The 13,368-nt window shown below is 39.8% G+C and overlaps 1 protein-coding gene across 1 annotated transcript in view; it reads right to left on the reverse strand.

The window, feature by feature from the left end:
- Positions 1-243: 243 nt before the first annotated feature.
- Positions 244-13,368, reverse strand: part of DRC8 (dynein regulatory complex subunit 8) — a 42,674-nt gene continuing 29,549 nt past the window's right edge. The window contains exons 4-7 of the mRNA XM_075200704.1: positions 9,381-9,460; positions 664-706; positions 520-586; positions 244-423 (exon numbers count right to left, since the gene is read on the reverse strand). Coding sequence (XP_075056805.1) covers positions 308-423; positions 520-586; positions 664-706; positions 9,381-9,460 — 306 coding nt within the window. The 3' untranslated portion in view covers positions 244-307. The remainder of the gene's footprint in view (positions 424-519; positions 587-663; positions 707-9,380; positions 9,461-13,368) is intronic.

Here is a 13,368-nt window from a genome sequence, read left to right on the forward strand (position 1 = left end):
ACCGGGCTGTCAGAGAAAAAATGGGGCCCTGGGAAAATGGCTGCACAGAGCTGGCACAGAGCTGGCCCAGGCTGGAGAGCTAATTAGCCACAGGCAGCACTGCAGCTTTAAATGGTGGCACGATATCATAAATGTGGCTCTGATAAAGATGTGAAAAAGTGATAATGTCATCAAAATATAAAAATAAGGGACTGTCAAATACAGAGCAATAACTCAAAACAACATAACAAATTAATGCTTTTAATAATTTAATTTTAGAAGAGAAAATGCTCTAATATTGTATATAAGACAACTGTTCATGAGGTATTCAGTAGTCTTCTACTACCATCATTGTAGCATAGTCCTTGTAAGGAACAATGTTTTTGTCTGGGTCCACAGCAGCTGAGATCATCTCCTCCATTTCCTCTTGTGTGAATGGTTCTCCTGGGAGAGGCAATACGATCATTTGTCATTTCATTTCAATTTCCAAAAGAACAGAAATACAAAAGGGGCAAAAAATTGTAGCGAAATGGACATTACCTTCTTCAGTCATGTATTTGATAAGTTCTTCTTTGGTTAGGAAACCATTTTTCTTGTCATCTAAAACCTAGAGAACAGTACTCTTAGAATTGTAATTATCTCCCCAAACACCTGTCTGATTAGATGTTATTAATAGTGACAAACCTCAAATGCCCGTAGCAGAACATCTTCAGATATCGGGCGGTACCTAAAATAAATCCAACCAAGGGAAACTCAAAAAGGGAACACTATAATTTCTAATGTAAAACTATATATACATTAGATAGATAGATAGATAGATAGATAGATAGATAGATAGATAGACACACAGTATATAGACATGTATATGATTCTAGCCATCCTCACCCACACCAGTGTCTGTACGCTAGTACCCATTTTATTTTATGGTAAAGTACCACCCAAATCCTTATTCTGTTATTGCCAGCTCAGGATGGCCACAACTTAGAGTAAAATGAGAGTAAAATGAAAAGATACTTTATTATTATTTAAATAAAGCATTTTTTTCCTTTGAGAACACTTTAAAACCATACTTGCCAACTCTCCCGGAATGTCCGGGAGACTCCCGAAATTGGGTTCAGTCTCACGGACTCCCGGGAGAGCTGGTAAGTCTCCCGCATTCCGCAACTGCGGGGCTAAAATGACGCGATTCTCATTTTGACCCCAGTGACAATCCAACATATTTGTTGTAGGGGCGGGGCCAAAATGATGTGTTTGACCGCGCCTCGCCCCCTCCCGCCCTCTAGACACTCCCCTCTCCTTGATACAACTTGCCAAAAGTAGGCAAGTATGTTTAAAACTAAGGCGGAGCACACGCTACAGTGTTTTCAGCCAAGTATAGGGCCAATCACCCTCACCCTATAAACGACAGTTCAGCCTGATATTGCATTAGTGTGTACACTTAGACAATGAACGATTATCGCTCCAAAGCACCGATCATCGTTTGTTTTGGTTGTTTAGCAGAGCTATAAATCTCGTTCAGCTATGGAATGACATCCTCCCAATCCTGCAGTGTGTTTACACTAGAGATGAGCGCACTCGGATTTCTGAAATCCGAGCCCACCCGAACGTTGCCGATCCGAGTCGGATCCGAGACAGATCCGGGTATTGGCGCCAAATTCAAATCTGAAACTGAGGCTCTGACTCATAATCCCGTTGTCGGATCTCGCGATACTCGGATCCTATAAATTCCCCGCTAGTCGCCGCCATCTTCACTCGGGCATTGATCAGGGTAGAGGGAGGGTGTGTTAGGTGGTCCTCTGTCCTGGTAGATCTCGTGCTGTGCTGTTTAGTTCTGTGCTGTGTTGTTTAGTTCTGTGCTGTGCTGTGCTGTGCTGTGTTCTGCAGTATCAGTCCAGTGGTGCTGTGTGCTGTGCTCTGTCCTTCTGAGGTCAGTGGTGCTGCTGGGTCCTGTGCTGTGTCCTGTTCAGTCCAGTGGTGCTGTGTCCTGTGCTCTGTGCTTCTAAGGGCATAGTTATTTCCCCAATATTCCCCTGTGTTTAAAAAAATAAAAAAAAGTTATTTAAAAAAATACCAAAAACTAATTTAATTTTTTTTAATTACCACAAAATTTGCACAACCAATCCTGCAGTATAAGCCCATTGGTACTGCAATATTACCAAGTTCACACATTCAGCAGTAAAAGTCCAGTGGTACTGCAATATTACAAAGTTCACACATTCTGCAGTATCAGTCCAGTGGTGCTGTGTCCTGTGCTCTGTCCTGCTGAGTTCCGTAGTGCTGCTGGGTCCTGTGCCGTGTCCTGTTCAGTCCAGTGGTGCTGTGTCCTGTGCTCTGTGCTTCTAAGGGCATAGTTATTTCCCCATTATTCCCAAGTTTTTAAAAAATAAAAAAAAAGTAAAAAAAAATAAAAAATTAAAAAAAAAAAAAAAATATATAATTATAACCAAATTTGCAAAACCAATCCAGCAGTATAAGTCCATTGGTACTGCAATATTACAAAGTTCACACAATCAGCAGTAAAAGTCCAGTGGTTCTGCAATATTACAAAGTTCACACATTCTGCAGTATCAGTCCAGTGGTGCTGTGTCCTGTGCTCTGTCCTGCTGAGTTCAGTAGTGCTGCTGGGTCCTGTTCAGTCCAGTGGTGCTGTGTCCTGTGCTCTGTGCTTCTAAGGGCATAGTTATTTCCCCATTATTCCCAAGTTTTTAAAAAATAAAAAAAAAGTTATAAAAAAAATTAAAATAAAAAATTTAAAAAAAAAATAATTATAACCAAATTTGCAAAGCCAATCCAGCAGTATATAAGCCCATTGGTACTGCAATATTACCAAGTTCACACATTCAGCAGTAAAAGTCCAGTGCTACTCTCCTGTGCCGCATATAATTTTTAAAGGCTTTGCCGAGTGTGTGTGGCTTAGGGGTACGCTCTCTTGTGCTACATATAATGGAAAACCAAAATTTGGAGGATAAAGTAGGGAAAGATCAAGACCCACTTCCTCCTAATGCTGAAGCTGCTGCCACTAGTCATGACATAGACGATGAAATGCCATCAACGTCGTCTGGCAAGCCCGATGCCCAATCTACTAGTACAGGGCATGTAAAATCCAAAAAGCCCAAGTTCTCAAAAAATAGCAAAAAGAGAAACTTAAAATCAGCTGAGGAGAAACGTAAAGTTGGCAATATGCCATTTACGACACGTAGTGGCAAGGAACGGCTTAGGCCCTGGCCCGTGTTCATGACTAGTGGTCCAGCTTCACCCAAGGATCTAAGCCCACCTCCCCCCCCTACAAAAAATTTAAGAGAGTTATGCTGTCAGCAACAACAACAAAACAGCAAAGAACTCTGCCTTCTAAACAGATGACATCACAAATCCCCAAGGCGAGTCAAAGGGTGTTGTTGGTTGTGAACCCTGACCTTCCCATCACTGTACGGGAAGAGGTGACTCCATCCAGCATTTGCAGCACGCCCTCTGCATATGCTGGAAGGATCACCCACAGTCCAGTTACAGATTTGGCTAATGAAGGTGTGAATGTTGTACACTGGGAGGAGGATATTGATGTAGCTGGCGCTGAGGAGGATGTTGATGATTATGATGCAGACAGATACCAAATTGCCTTTCTCAATTTCTATTTATATTCTAGATTATATAACGGCTGAAAAGTTTCCTGTTTTACTCCTAGTGGAGAGGGGATCTGATGCAGACAGATACCAAACTGCCTTTGTCCATTTCTTTGTATATTTGAATTTCTAGTTCTACAGTCTATGCAGGCTGCTTTATTTATATTCAACTACAAGTGTAGGGCGGGGGGGGGCATAGATAGCCACCAAAGTAACGTGGTAAATTTAATTTCACTTTCTAGCTCAACAGTCTGTGCAGCCTGCTTTTTTTATCTTCAAAGTATTTATATTTACAAGCCTTGCAATCTAAATTAACTAGAGGTAGTGACGTGGTAGAACTCCAAAAGGCAGTTTGGAAGCCCCTGTACAAACTGGCTCTATTTTTTAACTGAGTTGTCCCCCCTCCAGTGTGTACTCGGAAAGAGTTTTTAGTGCAGCGGGGAACCTGGTCAGTGAGCGGCGAAGGAGGTTGCTTCCTCACAACGTAGAAAAAATGATGTTTATAAAAATGAATAATCAATTCCTCAATGAAGTACAGCACTGCCCTCCAGACAGTACAGAGGGACTGTGGTTGTGGAGTCCAGCGGGGACGAATTGATAATGTGTGAGGAGGAGGAAGTACACACTGTAGGGAGAGAGGAATCAGAGGTTGAGGATGAGGACGACATCTTTCCTCAGTAGAGCCTGTTTAGTTTGTACAGGGAGAGATGAATTGTTTTATTGGTGTGGGGGCCCAAACAAACCAATCATTTCAGCCACAGTTGTTTGGTAGGCCCTGTCGCTGAAATGATTGGTTTGTTAAAGTGTGCATGTCCTATTTCAACAACATAAGGGTGGGTGGGAGGGCCCAAGGACAATTCCATCTTGCAACTTTTTTTTGGGCATTATGTGACCATTCAACAGTCGTTTGCCATGTTCAAAAAGTAAAAGAAAATGCCAACAAATTCAATAAATTAAATCAAAAGTTAAATGCCCTGTCATTATTTAAAACAAGAGGTTTTGACGTGCTAGAATTAGTGTAGTGTTAAGATGTTATAAACACTACACTTGGAAATTGGAGGAGGTATTGTGGCCCCGGTATCAAATTGGGTACCGGGCCACCCCACTACGCAGTCCAGATACTTGTTTGGTGGAATTCAGACCAGTTGAGGGTGTATTTATTTTATTGTGGCCCCGGTATCAAATTGGGTACCGGGGCCACCCCACTACGCAGTCCAGATACTTGTTTGGTGGAATTCAGACCAGTTGAGGGTTTTATTATTATATTGTGGGGACCACTCTATCTATACCACACTACAACTCTATACCACTCTATTTAATACTTTAATTCTATTTAATACTTTAATTCTATTACTAATTCCCATAAAGAGGAACTGCCGCTTCTATTTAATACTTTAATTCTATTAGTAGTTACCATAAAGAGGAACAAAATAAACCAATTTTACCAAAAGTATAATATGACTTAGACTTACAAACACTACACTTGAAAGATGGTGCCTTTAAATGAAAAAGTCAGTCTTCATTGCACGACTATGTGCAACAGGGACAGTTTTTTGGTTTACAAAGTCAACCAATAACACTTCGACCCTGTCTGTCTTTAACATACTTGATGGGATCTCAATGACGAATGGTCTGTACCATGTTTGGAGGAGGTATTGTGGCCCCGGTACCAAATTGGGTACCGGGGCCACTCCACTATGCAGTCCAGATAGAGGTGTATCAGATATTAAACAACGTTGACTGTTGCTGCAAAAATTTTAAATAATATTGTGGGGAACACTACACTACGCAGTCCATAAACTTTTTGGGTGGAATTCAGACCTATGTAGGGTTTTTTAATAATATTGTGGTGACCCACTCCTCTACGCAGTCCAGGTACATTTATTGGTGCGAATCATACAAGTTGATGGTTTTCTTGTTATATATATTGTGGTGACCCACTCCTCTACGCAGTCCAGGTACATTTATTGGTGTGAATCATACAAGTTCAGGGTTTTTAATATATATTGTGGTGACCCACTCCTCTACGCAGTCCTGGTACATTGATTGGTGCGAATCATACAAGTTGATGGTTTTCTTGTTATATATGTTGTGGTGACCCACTCCTCTACGCAGTCCAGGTACATTTATTGGTGCGAATCATACAAGTTCAGGGTTTTTAATATATATTGTGGTGACCCACTCCTCTACGCAGTCCAAGTACATTTATTGGTGCGAATCATACAAGTTCAGGGTTTTTAATATATATTGTGGTGACCCACTCCTCTACGCAGTCCAGGTACATTTATTGGTGCGAATCATACAAGTTCAGGGTTTTTAATATATATTGTGGTGACCCACTCCTCTACGCAGTCCAGGTACATTTATTGGTGCGAATCATACAAGTTGATGGTTTTCTTGTTATATATATTGTGGTGACCCACTCCTCTACGCAGTCCAGGTACATTTATTGGTGCGAATCATACAAGTTCAGGGTTTTTAATATATATTGTGGTGACCCACTCCTCTACGCAGTCCAAGTACATTTATTGGTGCGAATCATACAAGTTCAGGGTTTTTAATATATATTGTGGTGACCCACTCCTCTACGCAGTCCAGGTACATATATTGGTGCGAATCATACAAGTTCAGGGTTTTTAATATATATTGTGGTGACCCACTCCTCTACGCAGTCCAGGTACATTTATTGGTGCGAATCATACAAGTTGATAGTTTTCTTGTTATATATATTGTGGTGACCCACTCCTCTACGCAGTCCAGGTACATTTATTGGTGCGAATCATACAAGTTCAGGGTTTTTAATATATATTGTGGTGACCCACTCCTCTACGCAGTCCAGGTACATTTATTGGTGCGCATCATACAAGTTGATGGTTTTCTTATTATATATATTGTGGTGACCCACTCCTCTACGCAGTCCAGGTACATTTATTGCTGCGAATCATACAAGTTGTTGGTTTTCTTATTATATATATTGTGGTGACCCACTCTTCTACGCAGTCCAGAAAGATACCTCGTTGCAACGTTTTGGACTAATAACTATATTTTGAGGTGTTCAGAATACACTGTAAATTAGTGGAAATGCTTGTTATTGAATGTTATTGAGGTTAATAATAGCGTAGGAGTGAAAATAAGCCCAAAAACTTGATTTTTAAACTTTTTATGTTTTTTTCAAAAAAAATCCGAATCCAAAACCTTAAATCCGAACCGAGACCTTTCGTCAAGTGTTTTGCGAGACAAATCCGAACCCCAAAAATAATGAAAATCCGGATCCAAAACACAAAACACGAGACCTCAAAAGTCGCCGGTGCACATCCCTAGTTTATACTCACGATCAGGATCTCCATAGAGTTTACAGAGTCAGGTTCTTTTCAGCCGACAGTTATGACAGATAAAAAGCACAGATCTGAGGGTAAATCTTTTAAAACAGGTATAGTGTGCACGCAAAAACCTGCATGCTCATCAGGACTTTTTTTTTTAGTCGTTGGTGCAATTTTACGTGCTATCCTGAGGGGGAAGTAGCTGTAAAAAGTCCTCTAGGACACGTATCTTTTGTGGGAGCTTCTCACCTAGTGGAAGATTCATGTGATGATGATGATGATCATCAGCACAAACCTTGTTGTAGTAAAAAAATAAAAAAAAAGTGTATCAGGTGCAGCAGGTGTGTGCAATTTGCGTAGTATTCCGTGGCGCACATATCTGAAGACAGACCGACTCTACATGAGCAGGGGCAGACTGGGCTGTTGGGCAGGGGGTATATGGCCCCGTGGCGGTCCCATAGCTTCCTTTGGCTGCATCACTGGGCCACCTGCTTTTTTTTCCCTTTTAAATTCCTAAAAGGCTGCTGAGTTGAGTCTTGACCCAGCTAAAATTTGCTAGCATTTGCTAGCTCTCCCCTGTACATGAGGCCCTGATTCTGCAAATTCATCCTATTAGATGGTGCAAATTTTTGCACCCCTACTGACATAGCCAGGTTTGCCCAAAAATCCATGCTCTTACCTGTAAAAACAGATACAGTTGAGTGATGTTACAAATCAGCATTTGCATTACACTTTTACAGTCTTTAGAAAAGATTTTGGATAATGAATATGTCTCACAATAAGTAGACTCGTTGTATAATAAAGATGTAAATACACAGTGGATAGAGGCAGAAATTAGTCATCATCCACAGTGAGCAGTGTGTAGGCATAGTGTAGTGTGATAGCTGTACTTCTAAGTACAGTAAGTCATGTGACTTGTCACTTTTAGGCTTTGTATTTTGAATTTGCCATAGACATAGCAACCCAGCTGTCACTGTGCGCCTGCCATAGAGTAAAAGCACATAACAAAAGTTACGGGGAGGGGGGTGGCGGGGGGCTAATATATTTAAATGAACTAGAACAAAACATTACTGGAAAAAGTTGGAGATGTTCCATTCATTTGTGACAAGTAGCAAAAGCATAAACAGACTGTATTCATAGGCTTGGTCTGAAGGTAATGGATGGTGTGTTAATGGGGAGATCATCTAAGCCCACAAAATACAATTACATTTCTGCTTGCTGTGCAGCAGTGTATTCACATTTTCTCCTTACTTCCCCAAGATAGTTTAATAATTAACAAGAAATAAATGAAAGATGGGCAGCACTGGGGTCATGAGTTCAATTCCTGACCATGGCCTTATCTGTGTGGAGTTTGTATGTTTTCCCTGTGTTTGTGTGGGTTTCCTCTGGGTGCTCCGGTTTCCTTCCACACTCCAAAAACATGCCAGTAGGTAAATTGGCAGCTATTAAGTTGCCATTAGTCTCTGTGTGTGTGTATATGTTAGGGGATTTAGATTGTAAGCTCCAATGGGGGCAGGGACTGATGTGAATGAGTTCTCTGTACAGAGCTGCAGAATTAGTGGTGCTATATAAATAAATAAATAGATGATGATGATGATGATAAAGAAGCACTTTAAATGGCAGGGTCTTGGTGAAGTTGATTAATGAAGAACCTAACAGATACAGATAGACAATGTAAGTATATATAACACACAGACGTGCATAAGAAAACCATCTCAGACAGGCATAGAAACATGGGCTACACCCTTATATAAGATTATTCTTACGATAGCCACTGTTCCTTTACCATCAGCCTTTACCAAAGGCTACTTCTACTGTAACAAACTAAAATGCTTAGATTCTAAGAACCATTTACCTAATAACAATTAACTAACTACTTGTCTTTGTTACTTTGTTAGATACCCTCTATACCAGAGTGCATCTAATAGTGGCATCTTCCTACAATGCTAATTACAGCTGCCAGGTGCAACCATATGAAATACTGGGGAAATACAGAACCCTCTCCCTCTGTTGGTCATTCCCACTATCCTCATCATCTCTGTTCAAGTTCATACCCCACTTACAGAAGGGATGGTCACATTATAACATCACTTCTGTTCAAACAAGTCTTACACATATTAAGACTTGTTTGAATACCAACTGCCTGACAACATCATGCAGTGTGATAGTAAATTTTTTATCATAACCAATTTTGGTTGTGTGCGTATGTTTGCTCTTGGTAAACGGAACATGTGCTATAAATATTTGAATGTATTTTCTTTCTTCCCACATTTCTATACTTTTTTTCTATATGTATGAAACAGATGAGTGTCTTTAGTTGAAATAAATTGTAAAATTACAACATCAAAAATTTGACTTATTCAAAAGAAAGTGGCACATAATGGCACATATTTTCCATTTCAGTAACAATAAATAAGCCTGTAAGTTTAACTTTTGAATATGATATATAACGTGAATCACAAACCTTCTCTCCAGTAATACTTTGGTCATCATCGGTAAGAACTTTTCAAATCGAATATATCCGGTAGGCTCTTCTTCCTCCACCTTATTGAAAACAATATAAGTGACTAACAAATTCTAAACAAACATAATGAATAAACTACACTGGTGTCTAGTGAGATATAAGTACAGTATTATTATAGGAGTCTAAGGCACCACGGAGTACGCCGGCACTTTATAAATAGATGTTTGCTTACATTATTCCCATGCATCACATATACAATGGGGAGGGGGGATTACATGTGCCCAGAATACCCCCAAACTTACTGATTTACATTTAATGTCTGTAGAGTAAGCATATAGATACAGGGGCTCATGTAGAGTTGGATGTTAATAGCGTTTTCAGCATATAATACACTATTACTTCTGAGTATGCCCACAAAGCGCTAGTTATGTTTACAGCCTCATGTAGAGTCGCATCTTGTGCTTATTGGCCCTTGTGACCTCTTATGAGTGAAGAGGTGTAAGGGGGAAGGAGGGGGTATGTTAGGGCGTGTTGGAGCACATGTGACGTATGTAAATTGAGATTCAGTTAGATATGCGCCTGTCAGTAGACAGGAAACTTGTGTGTGCTCCATCACTGGTGTAATTTATGAACTGACAGTGATGACGATCAGCTTATATGCGTCCAGCTCAACATGAACAATTTCCGGCTGCGTTTTAGACAGAAGTTGCATCCACAATTTGACAATATCAATACATACATTAGGCGCTGCCTTCACACACACTGGGAAAGATGGTATATGCACATATGAATTCTGTATTCAGATTTCAGGTCTCTGGGCTAGAAGGATATATAATACAAGAAAAAACTCCTAGTCCCAAAGAATAAAGGTACAAATAGGGACAACAAATATGAATGGGCCTTTATTTCGGGATTTAGTTCTCAACATAGACAGATGGAGAAAATCATCCACAAATATTGGTATCTGTTAAGACAAGATACAATAATAGGCAATATGATTCCGGAAAAACCAACATTCATCTATAGGAAAGCGAATAACTTGAAGGACACACTTATTAGGAGTCACTTGCCAGAAGAAAAAAGAGTGTCCAGTAGAAGTAAAGGATTTCATAGGTGCGCTCAGTGCATTGCATGCAAAACGTGCAAAATGAAACAAAATAAAATGACAGTCCTTACTTTGAACGGAAAGAAAGTCCAAATAGAACAATTTATTACTTGCCATTCAAAAAATGTAGTGTATGCCATCGAATGCAGCTGCAATAAGATATATATAGGAAGGACCACTCGTCCACTAAAGGTGCGTTTGAGAGAACATCTGTACAATATAAGAAGGGGTTTAGAAACCCATGCACTTTCACAACACTTCAAAACTCATCACTCATGTTCCGTGGAACATGTGACAGGTTTTTGGGGACTACAAAAAGTAGAAGAGTCATGGAAAAATAGCAATACTGTTGGGCATCTATCTAGGTCTGAAATGAAATGGATCTTCAATATAGATACACTGATCCCCAAAGGCCTTAACTCTGAATTCGAATTAAAGTGGTTTTTATGATTACAGTTATATATCCTTTGCATGTACTTATGAACAGTGTTTTGAATTGCCATTATTGTTCTCTATGGATATCAACAGTATGTTAGGATATGGAGGGAATATGATATAGTGACAGCACTAATGGGGGACGCTGTCAAAGTCCTTATTTCCATTCATTTACACATGTCTGTTTATTTTGTGAGTCATAGTATCATCCCCCGGCACACATGGAATGTCAACAATATAGAATACCCATTTAGAGCAAAGCGGAACGAGTTACCATGGTTACGTGTATGGGGCTGGACATCATGACACCGGAACTTCCGCTTGTACCACAGAACCAAGCCTCGTTTTAGAAAAGGGGCGGACTTGGAAGGGAATAAAAAGGACGCTGGAAACATTGAACATTATACCTTGAAAAAGACCGATCCAGGTCGAAACGCGTTGGTTACACACGTTGTGCAGACCGGAATTGCGGTGGACTACATATGGACATATGAGACTGATTGGGGAGAGGGATCGTTCATATTCATACCATCTTGTTCCATGCGTGTTATCACTGCTTTCCGGTACGAGCATATGCCATTGGTTTTATATTTGCTTTTAATTAAAAAGGTTAATGCACCAGATTGTTTTTATCTTCACTGTTTATGAGTGCAAGAGACCATCAGGATGGAGTCGGAAAGAATCTAATATCAGCAATACCTCTGAGGGCTTGAAAACTTCCATTGTGAAGTAAGCGCATACCCTAAGGGGGATTCAGTTTGGAGTGAACACACGGGTGTGGTGTGCAGTAGTTTTATCTACGCACGGGTTCAGATTCCAGTGGGATATTACAGATTGGACAATTTGTGCTTATGATCTGCACTATTGGTTTTTTTCTTGTATTATATATCCTTCTAGCCCAGAGACCTGAAATCTGAATACAGAATTCATATGTGCATATACCATCTTTCCCAGTGTGTGTGAAGGCAGCGCCTAATGTATGTATTGATATTGTCAAATTGTTATGTTATATGAAGTGTTTGGTGACACTTCACTGATACAGGCAGGGCGGCACACCTGAGTGAAGCGCTACTAACACAGTTCATCACTGTTATATGAATTGCAATTTTTTCACCTAAGAACTGTTGATTGTGGCTGCATCATGTTCACACACAAGGATTTGAGATCTCATCTAATTGCAGATATATTTGAAGGGGGATCCGATATGAATACCAATAATATAGAGAAGGAAGATTATGTTAACATTATGCATAAATTGGAGAAAACATTATTGAAAGAAAACCGAATATGGTGGGAAATTGTGAGTTTAGAACACTATGTGGCTGAGCACATGATCCCGAAAGGGTTATTGATACAAAAACAACCATCATTTAGTAATGCTACAACTAGTTTTAAAGATGAATGGAACAAGATATTAAAGACATGCTCATTCTCTCTGATTAATTTAATTTTAAAAGAAAGGAGGAGGGAACTGAGTATACTGGAAGAAGAAATTAGCAATTTTAACATAATGATTAATCCCTTCAAGGATCAAAGGGAATTTGCAGAGATTGAAGATAGAATCAAGGGAAGATTACATAAGGATAACATGGAGATTATGAATAGGAAAAAGAAGAAGTTTAGAAGAGACAAACAAATGTTAATAGATGGATCTCAGAGTACATCAGAACCCCTCATTAATCATAGATTGGTCCCAGAGACTACACCTATAGGTGATAAAAGAAGGGAAAAAGGGAAGGAATGGAGGAACACTGAGAGATGTGTAAACATTACACCTGAATTATTTCAGAAAAATGCCCAGAATAAGAAACGTTTCAGAGCAAAATGGGAGGCAAGTAATAGAACATACGATAGAAGGGAAAATAGACATGTTAGGGGGAGGTATGAACCAGAAAGAACATGGAGTAAATATAATCCTATGAGAAGGGACGAACAGAATTCCCCAAGGTTTAACTCCAGACCTGATTGGAACATTCCCGTCAAAAACAGATTTGACGGTTTAATTGATGAACAAGATAATGTTACATACTCTCCTCCAGCTTCGTCTTTTTTAGACCACGGCAGACCAAGGTGGTTAAGGAGATAACATCTAAAACCAATAAAAACAAACAGAGGAAAAGGGGAAAAAAAGGGGGTTCTAAAACTAAGAGGAGAAAGATAAAAAGAAAAAAGAATAGTGATGAAGTTAGGGACATTCACAATAAGATTCAGGACACATCACCATTTCTAGAAGTAAATAAGGACCCCGAGATATCCAACATATTCAATTTAAGCTCCCACACCTTTACAGAAGGGGAGAGAGCACTATTAAGCAAGGGACTTAAGTTTGCTCCCACCAACCCCATTGTCCCATTTGACACATATATAGATTTGCAGAAATTTGTGCGCAAAGTTACCATCAAAAAATTCTTTGAAACTAGGATGAATAAGGAGAAGGATGAACCCATA

This window comes from Mixophyes fleayi, chromosome 3 (genome assembly GCF_038048845.1).
Source record: "Mixophyes fleayi isolate aMixFle1 chromosome 3, aMixFle1.hap1, whole genome shotgun sequence".
Lineage (NCBI taxonomy): Eukaryota > Metazoa > Chordata > Amphibia > Anura > Limnodynastidae > Mixophyes > Mixophyes fleayi.